We start from the raw sequence: 20,082 nt of genomic DNA, 5'->3' as shown, positions 1-20,082 counted from the left end.
TCCGGAGGGCTCCACATGCTTCGGGGTGCAGGCTGCCGCCCCAAGTCTTGCGCGCCCGGCGGGAGCTCCCGCCGGGCGCGCAAGGCTTGCAGACACTCGCCCGAAGCACGGAGAGCCCTCGGGGGGCTCCCCGTGCTTCGGGTGACAGGCTGCCGCCCCAAGCCTCGCGTGCCCGTCGGGACCTCCCGCCGGGCACGCAAGGCTTGCAGACACTCGCCCGAAGCACGGAGAGCCCTCGGGGGGCTCCCCGTGCTTCGGGTGACAGGCTGCCACCCCAAGCCTCGCGCGCCCGTCGGGACCTCCCGCCGGGCGCGCAAGGCTTGCAGCCTGTCGCCCCAAGCACGGAGAGCCCTCCGGAGGCCTCCCCGTGCTTCGGGCGACAGGCTGCCGCCCCAAGCCTCGCGCGCCCGTCGGGACCTCCCGCCGGGCGCGCAAGGCTTGCAGACACTCGCCCGAAGCACGGAGAGCCCTCGGGGGGCTCCCCGTGCTTCGGGTGACAGGCTGCCGCCCCAAGCCTCGCGCGCCCGTCGGGACCTCCCGCCGGGCGCGCAAGGCTTGCAGACACTCGCCCGAAGCACGGAGAGCCCTCCGGAGGGCTCCCCGTGCTTCGGGCGACAGGCTGCCGCCCCAAGCCTCACGCGCTCGGCGGGACCTCCCGCCGGCACGCAAGGCTTGCGGACACTTGCCGGGGCTGCAGGCTGCTGCCCGCAAGCCTTGTGAGCCCGCGGGAACTCCCGCCGGGCTTGCAAGGCTTGCAGATAGCTTCCTGAAGCCTGGAGAGCGAGAGGGGTCGGTGTGCACCGATGCCTCTCGCTCTCCAGGCTTCAGCGAAAGCCTGCATTCGCACCATAGGACGCACACACATTTCCCCTTCATTTTTGGAGGGGAAAAAGTGCGTCCTATGGTGCGAAAAATACGGTATCTGCAGTCCGCAACAGTCCCAACCTAGAGACAGCGCATTATGTGCGCTAATGACTGGGAAAGCAGGGTCACCTTGGGGAATCATTAGGTGCTTTAAAAATCACTCTGCGGCTGCCAAGAGACAGTGAGGAAGTTTTTCATCACAAAATGCCCTTGAGGAACCAAGGAGTCGAGCAGTTGCGATATTGGTGTCACTGTTAAAAGACAACAACAACACAAGCCCCAAATGAGTAAAGAAAGACAAAATAAGACTCTGGAAGATTTCAGGATGTTAATGCAAGAGCTGAACCGCCTTAATGAGCATTTGCCACACTACCCTGCAGAATTAGCCCTCTGTAAAACATGAAAATATAATCTGCCTTATACTGAGTGAGACCATTGGTGCCATGTACACCAACTGGCAGTGACTTTCCTTTTTAAAAAATAATTAAACCTTTATTTGACATTCAACAATTACTATAACAATCAACAATAACTAACACAAAAATTCACCATTCACTACAGTTAACCATCCTTAACAATGCATAGTATTACAAAATGTTACATCGACTAGATCAACATTCCATTTTTTTTATCTGTATCTGGTTGCATAACAAAGAAAAGAAAAAAGAAAAATAAGAAGAAAGAAAGAAAATAGAAAAGAAGGGGGGAATCGAGAGAAAAATAAATTTGACTTCCAATTAGACTCATTGTGCTGTTGTTCCTATTATTGTTTTATGCACAGTTTCAAATTACCATGTTGTCAGCGCTGCCCAAGGTCCCAGCTCACACAAGACCAACGCTGCTTCTTGCTCAAGTTAAAAAGTCTTTATTGAAGTTCAGTTTCATTTCCAGACGCGCAGCGCGCAACGCTACGTCTATCCATCAGACCGTAGCAGTCCCATCTGAATCTCCTCCCCCCTGACACCAGCTTAAGATTCTAGCCTTACTCCACCTCTTCCTCTGTTCCTTCTTTCTCTGGGTCCTTCTGCTAGTCGGAGTCTCAGCCCTCCTAGATTCCTCTGACGCTGATTCTGCTGACTCTTCTCCCCCCCTCCTTCTGGCTTTAGGACCTGGCTCCCAATCCAGGTTTTCTGCTGTCCCGCGCTCCTCCACATTTGAACTTGGCGCGCGCGCGCAGCCTCCCACTTTCCTTCTGACCGTTACACTTGTGTCACTGCTCCCCCTTTCGGGGAGGCTAGCTGGACCTGGCCTTCCCTCCGTCTCCCCACTCCCCGATGGAGGAGAAGCTGGTCCTGACTCACGTGACTCTTCCCCCCCACTGTGCTCTGGTGGGGGAACTGGCCCTACTCCTCCGCTACTCCTTTGGGACTCCCCTCTGGTTCCTTGTTTATGGATCGTCCCCCTGGGACTCGCCTCGCCCTTACCATAGGCGCCCCCTCCTGGGAATCTTCTGATTCGCTGGAGAAGCTCATGGAATCTCTCGGTCCACTGTCATATTCCCCTACGCTCCCCTCTGATTCCTCTCCTCCGCTCTCTATTTGCTCTCTCCCCTGCTCTTCTGCTCCTGAGCCTCTGACACATGTTATTTTCTTTGTTCTTATCAAGAAAAGAGTTGTTATCTGTACTATTTATTTTACAAGAATCATTTGAGTTCTGCCAGAAGATTTTTGTTGTTACAATAATTTTTCAAATACTCCTTAAAAATTTTCCATTCTTGATTTTGGACTTCCGGTTTTTACCGTGACCAGGACGGGCATGCTCCATGGGCTCTCCAGAGAAGGAGCGGTTGTTGAAGGGGGTTTGGGGGCGACACGGAGGCTACGCGACCCAAAAAAAAGCTCAGGGGGTGACTCTGAGTTGAAGCAGTTCCAGCAGCGTCAAAAGGATTTCCCTTTCTCTGTTGTTAAGTGATAGAGGAGGAAGCCCAGATACAAGGAGAGGACCTCCCCCACAACAAGAGGCCTCAGACCCAAAATGGCACAGAGTGTGGTAAAAAATTCCAGACTCTACTTTACAACTGTAACTAATTGGCGATTGAAAATAACTCCCCGAGGTAGAAGGAAACAAATGGCTAAAAAAGAGTAAAGTGCATAAAGGGGAGTACGATATTCAATGTGAACAACCTAAAACAGAGAAGTCTTAACAAGAGCTGAATGCAAAGCCAATTAGACAACTTATGTAAACAGCAAAACAACAAAAAACAAACCCAACAGGAAATATAAACAGAGTTTATTCTCATTGTATTTGAACTTTAGCACAGCTACTTAATGCAAGGCTCAGTAAAAAAGCGGAGTGAAACTTTAGAAAATCTGCCATAATTGACTTTACCTCAAAAAGGAGAGAGTAAAGCAAAGAGAAAGAGCGGCATACTGACTAAAAGAACTGGCTGAAGGGATTTAAATACCAAGAGGAAACCAGCAGTAAGCCACAAAAGGGACAAAAGAGGGGAAAAATAAACCCACCAGTTCATTTGTATTCCTTTTTATTGCTTTGTGGTATTGTTTAGTTGTTTAGTTGTGTCTGACTCTTCGTGACCCCCTGGACCAGAGCACGCCAGGCATTCCTGTCTTCCACTGCCTCCCGCAGTTTGGTCAAACTCATGTTGGTAGCTTCGAGAACACTGTCCAACCATCTCATCCTCTGTTGTCCCCTTCTCCTTGTGCCCTCAATCTTTCCCAACATCAGGGCCTTTTCCAGGTAGTCTTCTCTTCTCATGAGGTGGCCAAAGTATTGGAGCCTCAGCTTCACGATCTGTCCTTTCAGTGAGCACTCAGGGCTGATTTCCTTCAGAATGGATAGGTTTGATCTTCTTGCAGTCCATGGGACTCTCAAGAGTCTCCTCCAGCACCATAATTCAAAAGCATCAATTTTTCGACGATCACTCTTCTTTATGGTCCAGCTCTCACTTTGTATTGCTTTGTATAAATGGTTAAATGTTGGCTTTTTGGACCTGCACCCTTGGCGATGATGGAAACCACAGGAGGAGGTTGAATAAAAGAGGCAACCCAGAGAAAACAGGAAAGAAAAGAGCTTCTGGTTGAACTGGAAGAAGAAAATATAATTGCAACCAAAAAGAGAGAGAGGGAGAGACAGACTTCAAATGGGACTGAGACAGCAATAATATAAGAATAAGAAGAAGCGAACGAGAATAGCCGTTGATGGAGGATAATAAGAAAACCAATTAATGAATTAAGTGGTAATAACATAAAGTGACAATAATACAAGTTGATTGTAAGATAGGTGACAATTGTCTATAAAGAATTTTTGGAATTTTTGGAAAAGAATTTAGAAGGCAATAGATAAAAGATTTAAAAAGTAATGAATTTATAATATACAGTGGTACCTCGGGTTAAGAACTTAATTCATTCTGGAGGTCCGTTCTTAACCTGAGGTAACACTTTAGCTAATGGGGCTTCCCACTGCCGCCACGCCACCACAGCACGATTTCTGTTCTCATCCTGAAGCAAAGTTCTTAACCTGAGGTACTATTTCTGGGTTAGTGGAGTCTGTAACCTGAAGCGTCTGTAACCCGAGGTACCACTTTATTAGCAGAAGAGGTCAAATTTGGGAACTGGGAATATTAAAGTGAATTATATAATTTATTGTAGGAGGAAATACAATTAATTGTTTATAATTTTAATTCTCACTGTTTATTTTTCAACTGTTAATTTGAAATGAGACTGGGTGGACTGTAACAAGGGTATAAGAAGCATCAAGAAGTGTCAAGAGAAATAGTTCAGCCTCAAATTTAATGGTGTTAAAAGGGACTCAGAAGGTGACAATAAGGTAATAACGAACTGTGGAGTATTTTTGAAATTAAGGGATTTAATTCAAAAAGGAAATTCTGAATTAAGAAATACTCAGTCCCCCTCCCCCCAAAAATACTGAAATGCTGAAATAACAAAATACTGAAATTTAAAAAATGGAAGATATAAGGGTAGAATCATAGAATAGAATCATAGAATCATAGAGTTGGAAGAGACCACAAGGGCCATCGGGTCCAACCCCCTGCCAAGCAGGAAACACCATCAGAGCACTCCTGACATATGGTTGTCAAGCCTCTGCTTAAAGACCTCCAAAGAAGGAGACTCCACCACACTCCTTGGCAGCAAATTCCACTGTCGAACAGCTCTTACTGTCAGGAAGTTCTTCCTAATGTTTAGGTGGAATCTTCTTTCCTGCAGTTTGGATCCATTGCTCCGTGTCCGCTTCTCTGGAGCAGCAGAAAACAACCTTTCTCCCTCCTCTATGTGACATCCTTTTATATATTTGAACATGGCTATCATATCACCCCTTAACCTCCTCTTCTCCAGGCTAAACATGCCCAGCTCCCTTAGCCGTTCCTCATAAGGCATCATTTCCAGGCCTTTGACCATTTTGGTTGCCCTCCTCTGGACACGTTCCAGTTTGTCAGTGTCCTTCTTGAACTGTGGCGCCCAGAACTGGACACAGTACTCCAGGTGAGGTCTGACCAGAGCAGAATACAGTGGCACTATTACTTCCCTTGATCTAGATAAATATGCTGCCATCAAAAAAACCCACATCTTCTATGCACAACCAGCACGGAAGGAGGAATTCTGGATTTGATTCTGACATGGATTTAAAATAATTAATTTGGACTTTGAAAAGTGATACAGGAGACATGAAAAAAGACTTTAGTTAATTAAAAACAGAGTTGAGTGAGAAGGTTACAGGAATCAATGATATATTAGATAAAATGGGTAGGAAAATTGACGAAAACACAAAATCAATTGTAGAACTGAAAAAAAACATAAATGACCTTACAGGAAAAAATAATGAACTAACAAAAACAGTGCATGAACTACAAAATAAAACACAAAATATGGAAGAAACATCCAAAAAATCCTCAATAGAATTTAGAGAAAACAAGAAAAAATGGGAAAGGACTAAAGAGGAAAATGAAGCATTTAAAATAATGCAAGAAGCAACATGGGACGCAATGGCTATTCTACAGATGCAGACTAGAGGAAAAACTCTGACTATTGGGGGTCCCAGAAACCCCAGAGGAAAATATACAAACAATAATTATTAAAGGTACTGGCCACTTGGTTAGACTTGGAAGAATAGGAAATAATAAAAAACACCAAGATTGTATTTAGAGTAAATTTTAAAAAGAAGCCAGGGCAAATAAATGGCTGGGAGATTGTCTAATTACATTCACTTCGAACAAATTAAAAAACCAAATTTTACAAACAAGAGACCAAAGAAAATTTAAAATCGAGGGAAATGAAATTATAATTCTGAAAGAAATACCACCCCATCTACTAAAAAAAGAAATAAATTCCAGGTTCTGACCAAAGCTCTTAAAGCAAAATCAATATTTTATAAGTGGGAATTCCTGGAAGAAATTTCCTTCAATTTTAAATGGAAAAGGAGAAAACTAGAAACAATTGAGGAGGCCAATATTTTCTGGAGGAAATATTGGAAGGAGTTAGGAGGAGAAAGACACAGAAAAGATGGTGACTCCAGTCCTAAACCTGTGGTTCCGGAGCGAAATTCTGAAAGTGACTAGAAACTCCAACAAAATCTACTTCACACTATTATTAAAATTTTCTTACTGTAATTATTTTTGTTTGTTTTAACGAATAAAATACAAATTTAACATTACTGTCATGGAATGTAAATGGATTAAATCAAAAGAAAAAGAGAAACAATATAGAACATGTATTGGTGAAAAAAGCTTGATATCATATGTTTACAAGAAACGCATGTCAACAGAAACCATAGAAGAGTTCTGATAAACCCAAAGTTAGGATCTGCATTTATCTCCTCAGATCAAGTAAAAAAAGAGAGGAATAATGACTTACGTTAAACCAAGCCTTGAACTGGAATTGTTACATAAAGACTCCAGTGGAAGAATAATAATAATCAGAATTAAAAGTCAAGGGGAAGTAATCATCTTAGTTGGAGTATATGCCCCCAACAAGAAAAAGGTAGAATTTTTTAAGGAATTAGAAAAAAAAATTGCTGGAATACATGGAAGAAAAAATAATCCTCATGGGAGATTTAAATGGGGTAATAAATCCAGAGTTGTATAGAACACCAGGAAAAAGAGGGGGGAAAGAAGGGAAATTGCCACAGTTTTTTCTGAAATGGTAGAAAATATGGATTTAAGAGATGCGTGGAATTTAAGCATCTAACAGAAAGGGACTATACTTATTTTTCAGAACCAAATAAATCTGCCAGTAGAATAGTTGCTATTTGCCTATCTAAGGAGCTACTTGGGAGAACAGATAAGATAGGGATTTTACCAAAAACTATATCGGACCACAATCCACTACTTCTAAGTTTAAAAGCAAACGGGAAAATTGGAAGAAGATGGAGATTAAATGAATCCTTATTAAATGACAAAAATATAATAAAAGGAGCAAAAAGAATGATAGATGAATTTTTTGAATTCAGTACAGATTAAGGCATAAACAGAAATGTGATCTGGGATACATGTAAGGCATTGATCAGGGGCTATTCAGCAAAATTCTGCGCGCAACCTCGCCACCGCTCCCAGAGCTTTGCAGGGCTGGGGACGGGCTTCCCCCAACCCCAGCCCCAAGAACAGGTTCAGGAGCGGCAGTGAGATTGCGCGCAACCTCACCGCTGCTCCTGGAGCTTGCGGGGCTGGGGACGGGGGAAGCCCGAGCTTCCCCCGACCCCAGCCCCCAGAACAGGTCCAGGATCGGTGGCGAGATTGCGTCCTATAGAACGAAAAATACTGTGATAGACAACGGAAAATCATCAGAAGTGTTGACGGAAGTCTAAAATATTGTATAAGATGAGAAGTTATGTTGTATGACTGTTGGAATTGATATGTTAAAAAATTAATAAAACCTATGATATATAAAACCCACAATATATAAAAAAACCTACGATAAATGAGTGGCAGGTCCAAATGACAGAATATCTGCAGTTGGCCGTGATGACACTTTCTTCTTTTTGTCTCCTAAAGTGATGTTTTGTAGTTTGTTAACTATTGTTAAAGATAGTCAAATGTAATGAATTGATGTATTCGTTATTGTTGATTTATTGTTATTGTCGAATGTTAAATAAAATTTATTTTCCCCCAAAAAAATAATCAATTTTTTCTGTACCTTCTGTATTGGGTTACCCTCTAACTCTCCCTGTCATCATAGCCAGTTGCAAATATTCTATCATTTGGACCTGCCACTCATTTATCGTAGGAGTTTTCTTGCGATTAAAATCCTGGCTGCTACTGGCATATAATGGTCTAACATCTTTTTTGATTTCTGGCAGCATTATGCCTAGGAGGAAGGCTTCAGGTTTTTTTCTTGAATGAAAACCTAAATAGCTTTTTTAATTCATTGTAGATGTTTTCTCAGAATTCTTTAATGGCTGTGCATTCCCACCACATGTGCAAGTATGACCCTATACCACCTTTACACCTCCAGAAGATTGGTGATCTGTTTTTATACATCTTCACAAGTTTGGCTGGAGTGTGGTGCCACCTGTATTGCATTTTCATGATATTCTCTCTAAGATTGTAGCACACCGTAAACTTAATATCCTCCCTCCATAATTTCTCCCATTGGTCCATGTATATATTATAACCTAGTTCTTGTGCACATCTCATCATTGCCCCTTTTACTAATTTCTCTTTCACCACCCATTCTAAGAGGAGGTTATACATTCTTGAGATGTATTTTTCTTTATGCTGAATTAATTCTTTTTCGAATTTAGATGCTTCCTTTGCAAGACCTTCCTTTCTGTCCAAACTTAGTCTTTCATTTATCTGAAAATATTGCAACCAGTCTGTCAGATATGATTTAAAAATACCTTGTGTACCCTCACCTTTTCGTAAATTAGATATGCATGCCAGCCGTAGCAGTTATTAAAACCCTCAAGGTTCAGCAGATCTGTCATCTCTTAAAGTAATCCAGTCTTTGGTCCATATCAGCCCAGTGGCCACATGGTAGAGTTCTAATTCAGGTAGGGCAAAACCTCCCCTCTCCCTTTGGTCTATAAGTATTTGATGTTTAATTCTTGGCTTTCTTCCATTCCAAATGAATCTGGCGATGTCTTTCCTCCAATTTTTAAAGCATTTCATTCCTCCTAGAATTGGAATGGTTTGAAACAGGAATATCATTTTTGGTAAAATATTCATTTTAACTACTGAGATCCTGCCCCAGAGGGAGAGATGGAGTCTATTCCAAATTTCCATGTTCTTCTTTATCTCGTTCCATGTTTTTATATAGTTATCCTGATACAGATTAATACATTTTGTGGATATCCAAATTCCAATGTTTTACTTTATTCTTAATCTACAAACCCGTAGTTTCTTGTAAATCATTTTCTCCTCAGGTCTCATATTTTTAACTAATAAGTTAGGTTTTTTGTAATTTATTTTAAATTCTGCCAGTCTACCGAATTTGTTAATTATTTCTATAGCTGCTGGAATACTTTGTTTGGCGTTTTCAGTTGTTACTATCAAATCATCTGCATGTGCTCTAACTTTGTATGGTTTTTCTCCTATCCTGACTCCCTTTATTTTTTTCGTCTTTTCTCAAAGTTTGCTGGCAGTGACTTTCCATGGTTTCACCTGTGGGGATTGAACCTGGGGCCTTCTACCTGCTTGTGGGCTTCCCTTGGGGGCACCTGGCTAGCTCCTGGGAGAACCGGATGCTGGACTAGAGGGGCTATTGTAAGGTTACCACACGTCCCTGCTTCCCGGGGACAGTGCCCAGATTTACAAATCAGTCCCCATACAAAATCCATTGAAGTTGAAAAGTGTCCCCGGATTCATTGAAAAAAATCTGGTAACCTTAGGCCATTGGCTGATCCAGCAAGCTCTTCTCATGTTCTTAGCTGACTTCCCATGGTAAGCATAAGGCTGCCAAGGGTGGCTGTCTCTCTAAGATGCTATCCTTCCCATGGAAGCCCTTTTATGTCATGGCAAGCCCTTCCCCACAGCAGCAATTTTGTCATGGGTACTCCCAACACACACACTCAACAATGTGCTGACTGCTCCAAAAAGGTTGATGAACCCGGCACTAACTACTATGCCACACTGCCTCTATGCATCATTATAAGTGCAAAGTCTGCTTCCAGCCCAGCATATTGTAGATGCTCATGGATTTCATGGTTCTTTACCTCTTAGAGCAGGGATCAGCAAACTTTTTCAGCAGGGGGCCGGTCCACTGTCCCTCAGACCTTGTGCGGGGCCAAGCTATATTTTTTGGGGGGAAATGAACTAATTCCTATGCCCCACAAATAACCCAGAGATGCATTTTAAATAAAAGAACACATTCTACTCATGTAAAAACACCAGGCAGGCCCCACAAATAACCCAGAGATGCATTTTAAATAAAAGAACACATTCTACTCATGCAAAACACGCTGATTCCTGGACCGTCTGTGGGCCAGATTGAGAAGGCGATTGGGCCGGATCCAGGCCCTGGGCCTTAGTTTGCCTACCCATGTCTTAGAGCAGCCCAGATTCAGATCCCCTGCTGCAAGGGGGAGGAGGCCTTTGAGAGGATGGGAGAATAAATAGCTTGGATGGTGCCAGCCCCCTCCTGCCAAATTTCTTGTGTTTCTAATTTAAGTGTGCATGATGGACCATAAATCACCTATTTGTCATGAGTTGCATTATCATAGTTGCAGGTGTGTGGCAAGGAGCTGCCAGCTCTCATCACATTTAATGCAGTGGACAGGGTGCTCTCATTTCTTTCTGAATTTTAATGCAGTGCAAAGTGGCCTGCCACGGCAAGGAAGACCAGCCTGGGCCACGAATACACAGCCCCTGCCACCTCGGGGGCCCCAGAAGAGGAAAGAAGAAGGTGCCAGGAACATGCAAGCTAGGAATGGGGGATGAGCAAAACATGGAAGGATCTCTTTCTACTTGGCTTGGGGAAAGGGCAACAGAAGTATGTCAAGCAAGAAGATGCACTTGGATGAGGAAGAAGGGAGATGGGGCCAGTGATTCTCACAGCCTCCGGATCATAAAATCATAGAATTGTACAGTTGGAAGGTCATCTATTCCAACCCCCTGCAGTGCAGGAATCTCAGTTAAAGCATCCATTGTGCTTGCCCACTTTTGTCTCTTTGTCTGGTAAGCAGGCAGATGGCAGCCATGAGGTGGAGGAGGAGATAATGGCAGAGAGCTGGTAGTAGGGTTGCCGGGTCACGACTATCCCAGACCCTGAGATTTCAGCATCCAAACCTGAGACAGAGTGGTAGGCCCCAGTGATTCTTCCTCTGTGCTCCCTCCCATCACTGAGCCCTGGAGATGGAGGTTAATTGGGAGATGGGAGGAGGAAACAGAGGGGGAAAACCTCTCCAGTTGTACATGCAACAATTTGCAGCCAGCTCCTGCCAGGCTGAAGCCTGCAAGCTGCACACAGTCATCTCCTCCTCCTCCTCTTCTTAAAGGCAATCTCGCCCACCTAGAGATTCAAGCCCTTCCGCTGCCACCTGAAGGGGTCCAGGCAAACCTGGAGACTTCCAGTCAGGCCTGGAGGTCTGGCAACCCTAGCTGGTATGCCCTCATAGAGGGGGTCTTGCCTTGGGCCTTCTCAAACCCCGAGGTAGCAAAACTAAAGCTTAGCCACATGCTTGCTGTTCTATAACTATATAACATGGTGAATAGGCTGTGGAATGAGGAATAGGAATAGGGGAAGAATTTGCAGCCCACAAATATTTGCACACTTCCATGCCCCCTCACCACCTGAGTCTATTTTTGTGCCTCACTTATGTATGTCCCTCCTGGGTGGGCTACAGTAGTCTTCCTGCTCCATTTCTTCCATTTCTTCATGGTGTATTTATTGACTAACTCCTTTACCTCACTCCCTGCCCATGGTTTGCCCTTCCTCTGTATGCACACATTCACTGAACTTCCTCTGCTTATAAATCTTGCCCCACCTCAGCTTAAGATCACCCCTTCACCTGAATTGCAGTCAGACACACGGAGAGAGAGTCTCCCAGCACATTAGAGATGCAAGCCTTTTTGCCTCCTAATGTGGATCTCTGCAGGCAACTGTGCAAGTTGAATACAAATTGAGGTGGGGAAGGCTGAATTAAGAGGAAGAGAAACAAGTGTGTTGCTTGGGGACAGATAGAAGGAAGGAGTCGGAGGAGGACGCGCCAAATTTAGGCAAGGCAGCCTGATGGAGGAGCACTGCAAGCCCTGTGGCAGGACTGAAGAACAGCTGCATCATTCTAATGTTGGAACATGTGGACATCCAAGGAAGCTGAAGGACAGAGAAAAGAAAGCACTTTTTCAAGCAGCACATTTAAAAAACTAAAACTAATTTTTATTAGTTTTTAAACAAATACAAATATAAGAACTGTTAAACACTTATCCAGCAGTACATCTAATAGTGTTTATTCTATCTATTGACTCTAGACATAAACTTACACATTCAGTGTTCAAACATATTACTTAATGTAACCTTTCCACAGAGAATATTGAATGGTTGGTTTAACAAGGTCATGATTTTTGTCATTAACATAGTTAACAAAAGGGGTCCACATTTCCTGGAAGGTATCTCTATTTGTTACGCTTTTAATTGCCCTCCTGTGTCTGGTGAGATGCTCAGATATTGCTGTATCCCAGAAATTATTTTCCCACATGTTATGGGGTATTTCAGTCTGGTTCTTCCACTGTTGAGCTATTGCTAATTGTAGGGATGTGGTTGGCACTGTGATCTAAACCACTGAGCCTCTTGGGATTGCTGATCAGATTATTGGCAGTTCGAATCCATGCAAGAGGGTGAGCACCCCTTGCTCTTTCCCAGCTCCTGCCGATCTAGCAGTTCGAAAGCATGCCAGTGCAAGTAGAGAAATAGGTACTGCTGTGGCAGGAAGGTAAATGGTGTTTCTGTGCACCCTGGTACTCAGATGTCCTGTGCGGCAGAAGCAGTTTAGTCATGCTGGCCAATGACCCGGAAAGCTGTCTGTGCACAAACCAGCTTCGAACAGAAGGGCTTCCAGGTGCAGCATTCCACCTTCAGTTTTCCATTGTCCTCAGAAACCCTCTTCTCTCTGTAAACAGACTCACCAAGGCTCCATGTTATGTGTGACCAGTGCATCTTCCTTTCCCTGGCAGATGAAGACACCTTCATGTCTGTGGGGCTCTACTATAGCCTTTCCCCACTCTTTTGAAGCCCCCTCCTCCTTGGCCTCGGAAGCCTCCTGTCATGAATGAGCCAGCCCAGCCAGCTTCCAGTGAAGGAAGTAGTCAGGAAGAGATAGGATTAACTACCAGAAAAGAGGAGCCTAGCCCAGAGCCAACTTCTCCGCCGAGCAGGAAGAAGTTGGAGGGGATCCAATGAGCCCATGGAGTTGCCGCTGGGGGAGGGTGTATGATAGGAGGTGGAAGGGTGTATGATAGGAGAAAAGGCAGTCTACAACAGAAATTTGAATGTTGTTTTTCCTGTCTGTCAAGTTATCTGATAATGCCTTATCTGATTGCCTTTCCTGGTAGTCTGGCCATTCCTTTGAGATGGTGATTACCCAATTCCTGAGACAATAGGAAGGTTCCCTCACCCCCTCCCTCCTTGCAGAGAAACACTTGGTCAGCTTGGGAGTCAAAATGGTTTTAGGACGGTGTTCCTGTGCTGCTCCAAACATGTGGTCCACATATCTATGTTCTGCGTCTCAGTTGCTTTGTGTCTGCAGTGAGGTTAATACCTAAGTACTTAAATCTTCCATGTGCTATGGCACATGGAGAGTTAACTAGTAACCAGTCTCTTGTAGTGTCATCTAAATTGAAAGGAAGAAGCACGGATTTAGAATAGCTGATTTGCAATCCTGCTACCCTGTGATACATTTCTAACTGCTGCTTAGGTGGCTCGAGGACTGTTATTGGATTTTGTAAAAATAAGAGGATGTCATCTGCAAACATATTCACTTTGTGTACCTCATCCCGCACGGTGACCCCCCCTTAAAAAAAAAATCCTAATCAGCTTCACACACTCGTGATTTCCAACACCATCTTTCCAGACTAGCTGAAAAGATGTGATGTGTCTCTCAAAGCCTTCTACCTTGACACACATATTAAAATCTAATGAGTCCTTTGTGTGCCTCTGGTGTGTTTACAGAGCCTGTTGGGTTTAACCTTGCAAGTTGTTTTCTTTATTTAAACGTTGTTTTAAAGGCCCTGTTCAGGGTATAGATCAGATAAGCTTGTTCTGAAGCAGCTCCGGATTACTGAAAAGGGTTTCTTACTGAAAATGAACTACCGACAGACTTGTGCTATTTCAGCCTCCCTCAAGCCTGGCAAGTACACAATGGAATTGGTTACGGCATGCACCCCCGGGTTCTTGTGTAATGAATACAACACAGGGACTCCCTTAGAAAAGTTTTGGGGTTTGCCACCTGTCCTGTATAATACAGGATTGTCCCATATTTCAATGTAAAATGCACCGTCCTGTCCTCTAGATTCAGGTAGGTAGCCGTGTTGGTCTGACGTAGTCAAAATAAATAAATAAAAATGTGCAGTAGCACCTTAGAGACCAACTAAGTTTGTTTTGGGTATAAGCTTTCATGTGCATAAACATGTGTGCATGCACATGAAAGCTTATACCCAGAACAAACTTAGTTGGTCTCTAAGGTGCTACTTGTAAAGGGAATTGGGGGTTGCTTGTGCGTAAAGGGTGCTGCAGCTCTAGGCAACGTTGCCTGGCTAAACCTTTCCTTGGCTGGACAGCCCTTTCTCCATGGCTGTGTCAGTCGCTGGCAGAATCCGTCAGTGGGTGTTTTCTGAACTTCTTCCAACCTAGAAACTCTTTGACCCCAAGTCTCCTCCTAGCCTCCCTGCGCGGAAGTCTCCTGCGCAGAGTGGGCATGCCCAACGGAGGTCCTGGGCTCTCCCCGCTGGTCTCTGTGGAAGAGTCTTGGAGCCCTCTCTCCGCAGTCCCCCCTTGCTTCCTGGTGTCCCTCCTATTTCCTTCCTCGAAGGAAGTTTGCTCTCTCTCCCTGCTGGTCCCTTCTCCTGCATCGTTAGGGAGCCTTACCTCCACTCTAGGCTCCGATGGCAGTTCCCTGACACTACTGGACAAATTTTTTTATTTATTCCGTCCTGTATGGATACATTTTTGTTCTCTAGTGAAGGAGAGTCCCCCACCTTCAGAGAGAGTCTGTTCCACTGCCCAATGACTGTTGCCCTCAGAAAATTCTTTCCAGGGTTTAGTCAGAATCACCTTTCTTGCCATTGGAATCCATTGATTTGGGTCCTACCCTCTGTAGCCAAAGAATGTTGTTGGAAAATTCAGGAGACAAAACGAAGGACTTTGACACATAGCACAGAGTTAAATTGTGGCATTCACTCCCATAAGACAACGGTTGTTGTTGTTGTTGTTGTTCACTCTTCACTGTAAGGTCCCAGGGCAGGTAGCAACACAAAGCCCAATATTAAAAGCAGTTTGAAATAATCTCAGAAATAAGGCGGGTCTTGAAAACACACATCTTGAGAGGGTTGAGGGAAAGAGGTGCACTTTCAGCATTCCCTGTACAATGAGACTTCCAGATGTAACTTTCTAGGAAAGGATTTCCCAAGCTTGGGGCCACCACAAGGCCCTCTTATTCCCTTGAGCCCCCAGCCCCCAAGCTTCTGAGGGTGGTGGAACTACCAAGAAGGCCTCCTCTGCCAATCTCAGAAAGTTTGCCAGGAGGCAGGTGGTTTCTTAAAGGGATGTAGCAATTGTCACAGCAAATAAGGCTCCCAGCAGCTCCCTGCCACAAGTTCCTGTCCTGCTTGGGAGCTTCCCATCAGCTGCTGGGCTAGCTGTGCCTTGGACCCAGCAGGACTTCTTAAGGGTTACAGGGAGAGATTGAGGGCTGTCGCTTTCATGCCCTGCCGGTGGGCTTGTGGGGGGTCTCCGGCTGGGGAAGGCTAGCGAGGTAGGAGGCAACCAGCCTGGGGGAAGGGAATGCTAAGCAAGCTGGGCCTGTGGGCTGGCCTCGTGGCCTGGGGGGGCTAGGGAGATGGGGGAGTCCTTCTTGGCTGCCCCACCTCAGGCAGCAAAACGCCGAGGCCCCTGCTTGGATCCTCATGGAGTTGAGGTGGGGGGGTGGCAAATGGGGGAGCCACTCTTTCTGGCTTCAATATGAACCAACTTCATCCCGCAGAGTCAACCAACAAGAGTGTCTTTAGGAAATTAAGTGGTTTGAATGGATCTCATTATGGGCTCGTGGTGCTACATTTTTCATTTCATGCCTTGTTGAAGAGGCGGCTCATTCCAGTGCTTTCTAGCAAAGGATCTAATGAGAAATTAGTCATATTATTTTAAATGGCAACAACCATTTTAAATAACAATCTTGGGAAGAAGAAGAAGAAGAGTTTAGATTTGATATCCCGCCTTTCACTCCCCTTCAGGAAGCATTTTTACCTCCACTGAGTGGGTAGGTGGGGGGAACACACTGCTTTTCAGAAATAAATTTTAATCCCCCTTCTTTTCTCATAAATTAGTTCATTAAAGGATTTTGAAAATGACTTTAATGCACATAGCAAACAAACCTCGCAGGCTGAGGTAAGCAAAGGGGGAGAAAAAGTTTTCTTTCTTTATATATATACGATATCTTTATTGTCATTGTCCCTTGCGGAACAATGAAATTGAAAACTACATAATAATACATATTGTGTTATTCTATCTCCTTCCAACACTTTGGTGCACTTCAGTGCTGCACAATTAGTGTTAATGCGCTCAGAGTGAATGGCAGTAGGTACAGAAACAGTGGTTGTGTTGGGATGCAACTCGGTTTGCCCTGTAGCTTGATGTGTCTGCATGGATGGGTATAGCTAGAGAGAGGAACTGCTGCTGACCTCATTTCCTCGCCTTCCTCCTCCTTGCTCTCCTTGGGAGAGAAGACATATTTGCCCCCCCCCCCCAATGTTCGATCAATTTTATTAAAAAATTAAAAAAATCATTTATTTATTAAAAAAATTAAATAATAAAATTTAATAAAAGCAAACCTAATCTAAATTTAAAAAGAGCAAAACTAAAAAGAAAAGAGAAAATCAAAAGGAAAAAAAGTGAAAGAAAATACAAAGCCCTCTATCAAAATTGTATCTTAACCCTTGTTCCACCCTCCCAGCCCTCCCCTGGGAACTTCCCCCTCTTCCCCCAACCTCCCACCCTAAGAGATCCAGGAGAGGCGATGCCTTTCTGTGTCTCTCCTGCTGAGAATAAAGAGCAGGCCTAGGCTCTACCGTAGTTGGACTGTAATAAGATCTTTCCTATCAAGCATGTACGGTATTTCCTTTAACAAACTTAGCTTTATTGTTTTCCAAGCTCAGAGTCTTGGTGTAATTACATCCTGGGTACAGTGTGCTCCTCCACCAGTGCCCTATTTATTTATTTCAATATTTTTACACCACTGTGTCTATATGGGGGAAAGGGGTTATAGCAATAAAAACATGACACCAGTTAACCATTGTGGAAGGATGTGCTCTTAATTTCCTGTGTAGGCCTGGGGGAATAGAAAAGTTTTCAGCAGACATTTAAAAGTTGACATAGAAGGTGCACACTGAATCTCCAGTGGGAAAGAGTTCCATAGGACTGGGCCAATGACACTTCAGGCTCAGTTTCTGATAGTTATCGAGTGAGCCTCACCAACTCAGGGAACAACCAGCAATGCTCCTGCGGCTGATCTTAGTGATCAAGCTGGGATGCATGCAAGGGTTCAGGTGATCCCTGAGGTACCTGGGACCTAGGTTGTTCAGGGCTTTGTAAATTAATACCGGAACCCTGGACCTGGCTCATGAATAACCTGACTTGGCTAATGTCAGGGAACTGCCATCGGAACTAGCGGAGGAGGCGAGGCTCCACAGCGATGCTGGAGAGGGGCCAAGCAGGGAGAGAGGCAGGTCTCCGGCTGGGGAAGAAAATCAGCGCAACACCAGGGATAGAGGGGGGCCGATGGGGGAAGCAGAGAGGGGGCTCCAGGACTCTTCGCAGGAGACCAGCGAGGAGAGCACAGGTCCTCCGCTGCCCACACCCACCCTGCGCAGAAGACTTCCGCGCAGGGAAAGTAGGCGGCGACTTGGCGTCAAAGAACTTCTTTGCTGGAAGAGGTTTAAGAAACGCCCACTGACGGATTCTGCCAGCGACTGAACAGCCATGGAGTGGATGGCTGTCCAGCGAGAAACGGTTTAACCAGCCAACCTAGCCCAGAGCGGCGGTAACTTACGTACAAGCAACCCCTAAAGCCATTACAGCTAAGCTTCCAAGTTGCATGTTAACTCTAAATATTGAGGTGGTTATTTAATGCAGCCTTTGCAAACCTGGTGCCCTACAGATACTTTGGATAGCCCCAGCATGACCACGCTCACCTCAAAAGCAAGGCGTCCCTGCAGACTGTCAGACAGAAGATGGAGCAGACTTCTTGGTCACTCCAGAGAGCAGGACTAGGCCAACTTGGCAGAAATGGCGGCAAAGCAATTCTGATGAAAGATTCAGAGAAACATCCTAAGGGTAAGGACTGTTTGGCTGCCTCAGGACCAGAGGAAGCGAAGGACTCCCCTCTGCTGGATTTGGCTCTGTCCTTGCAAGATTCCTCCGTGACAGACCCTGTGCAGAGGTGGGAGATGGACACAGAATCAAGGTTTCTTTGCTCTCAGCACTGCACCTGCACTTCTGAGTTACTGTGGCGCATGATGTAAGGATGGCCCCCAACACAGATGGCTTTAAAATGTGATTAGGCCAATCTGAGGAGGAGGCTATCAGTTCCTATCAGTCATGATGACTCTGTATTGGGTGGTATCCAATGCTACTTTGACCCAGAGGCTGAGCCATTGAAATAAATGGACCAAAGGTGCCCATTCCTTTCAATGGGTCTGCTCTGAGGAAGACCAGGACTAGTGGCGTCAGCCTTTTGCTCGTGATGTTGGTGACAAGCTTTGCATCATTGGCTACTGTGAGAACATAATTGTGGACTAGATAGGCCCCCTTTGGCCTGATCCAGCCATTGTACCCCAAGAGGAGGGAATCCGGTCCATCTGGAAAGTAGTAGGGAGGACTTTTTTGGCATGGGGTGAGGAGGTGGCTTCTCCCAGCTCCCTCTAGCTTCCCCTCCTGCTAGACCCAGAGCTGCCATCTCCCATCATCAGTTTTGGTCGAATGCAGCAGGAGCTGCCTATTTCTTTGGCTGAGCCATTTACTGAAAGAAAACTAGTGAAAGGAGCCATTTATTTCCCTTAACAGCTTCTTGCATTCCTAGGAAATAGCTCAATTTCTCTTTTTTTTTATTATAAAATATTTATTGAAATTTTACAAAAACATAGATTTACAAAATACAAAAAAGGGAAAAAACATACAAAAATACATAAAAAAGAAAAAAGAGAAATAAAAATACAAAATACAAAAAACAAATAGATACAAAAGAGTTAAAAACAAACCCATTTTTTGTAACTTTAATCTCATTAGCTTGTTTCCTTGACTTCCTCACACCTCCCCTTTTTGTATTCCCATTTAAATAATCAAATCAGCAAATCCTTACCCTCTTTCGTTTATCTTAACTCTATATCTTAACATATTATAGCTCTATATTTTCATCCATTATCAACTCATTTTTGCATATTCTCATTAACTTTGTTGCTAGTGCCTCTTATTTTCAATCCAACATCATTTTTAACATTCATTAATTTTACAGTGTTTCTGAAGATAGTCTTTAAATTTCTTCCAATCTTCTTCCACCAACTCTTCTCCCAGGTCTCGGATTCTGCCAGTCATTTCCGCTAATTCCATATAGTCCATCACCTTCATCTGCCACTCTTCCAGGGTGGGTAAATCTTGTGTCTTCCAATACTTTGCAATGAGTATTCTTGCTGCTGTTGTTGCATACATGAAGAAAGTTCTATCCTTCTTTGGCACCAATTGGCCGACTATGCCCGGGAGAAAGGCCTCTGGTTTCTTCAGGAAGGTATATTTAAATACCTTTTTCATTTCATTATAGATCATCTCCCAGAAAGCCTTAATCTTTGCGCACGTCCACCAAAGGTGAAAGAATGTACCTTCATTTTCTTTACATTTCCAACATTTGTTAGCGGGCAAATGATATATTTTTGCAAGCTTGACTGGTGTCATGTACCACCTGTATATCATTTTCATAATATTCTCTCTTAAGGCATTACATGCCGTAAATTTCATACCGGTGGTCCACAACTGTTCCCAGTCCGCAAACATAGTGTTATGACCAATATCTTGTGCCCATTTAATCATTGCAGATTTAACCGTTTCATCCTGC

At 44.4% G+C, this 20,082-nt stretch overlaps 1 protein-coding gene and 1 long non-coding RNA gene across 4 annotated transcripts in view; one reads left to right on the top strand and one right to left on the bottom strand.

Annotated features, from left to right (window-relative positions):
• SEZ6L (seizure related 6 homolog like) overlaps positions 1-20,082 on the top strand; it is a 142,664-nt gene that overhangs the window by 51,688 nt on the left and 70,894 nt on the right. The window contains exon 2 of one of the 3 annotated variants that reach the window (XM_053368463.1): positions 18,136-18,311. The exons of the other annotated variants lie outside the window; for them this stretch is intronic. Within the exon in view, the coding sequence (XP_053224438.1) occupies positions 18,209-18,311 (103 nt within the window). The 5' untranslated portion in view covers positions 18,136-18,208. The remainder of the gene's footprint in view (positions 1-18,135; positions 18,312-20,082) is intronic. 3 annotated transcript variants of the gene reach the window in all.
• LOC128403582 (uncharacterized) overlaps positions 1-20,082 on the bottom strand; it is a 100,945-nt gene that overhangs the window by 43,097 nt on the left and 37,766 nt on the right. The window lies entirely within an intron of this gene.

This window comes from Podarcis raffonei, chromosome 16 (assembly GCF_027172205.1).
Source record: "Podarcis raffonei isolate rPodRaf1 chromosome 16, rPodRaf1.pri, whole genome shotgun sequence".
NCBI lineage: Eukaryota > Metazoa > Chordata > Lepidosauria > Squamata > Lacertidae > Podarcis > Podarcis raffonei.
The sequence above is the reverse complement of the archived record's forward strand: the minus strand, read 5'-3'. Positions and strand labels throughout refer to the sequence as shown.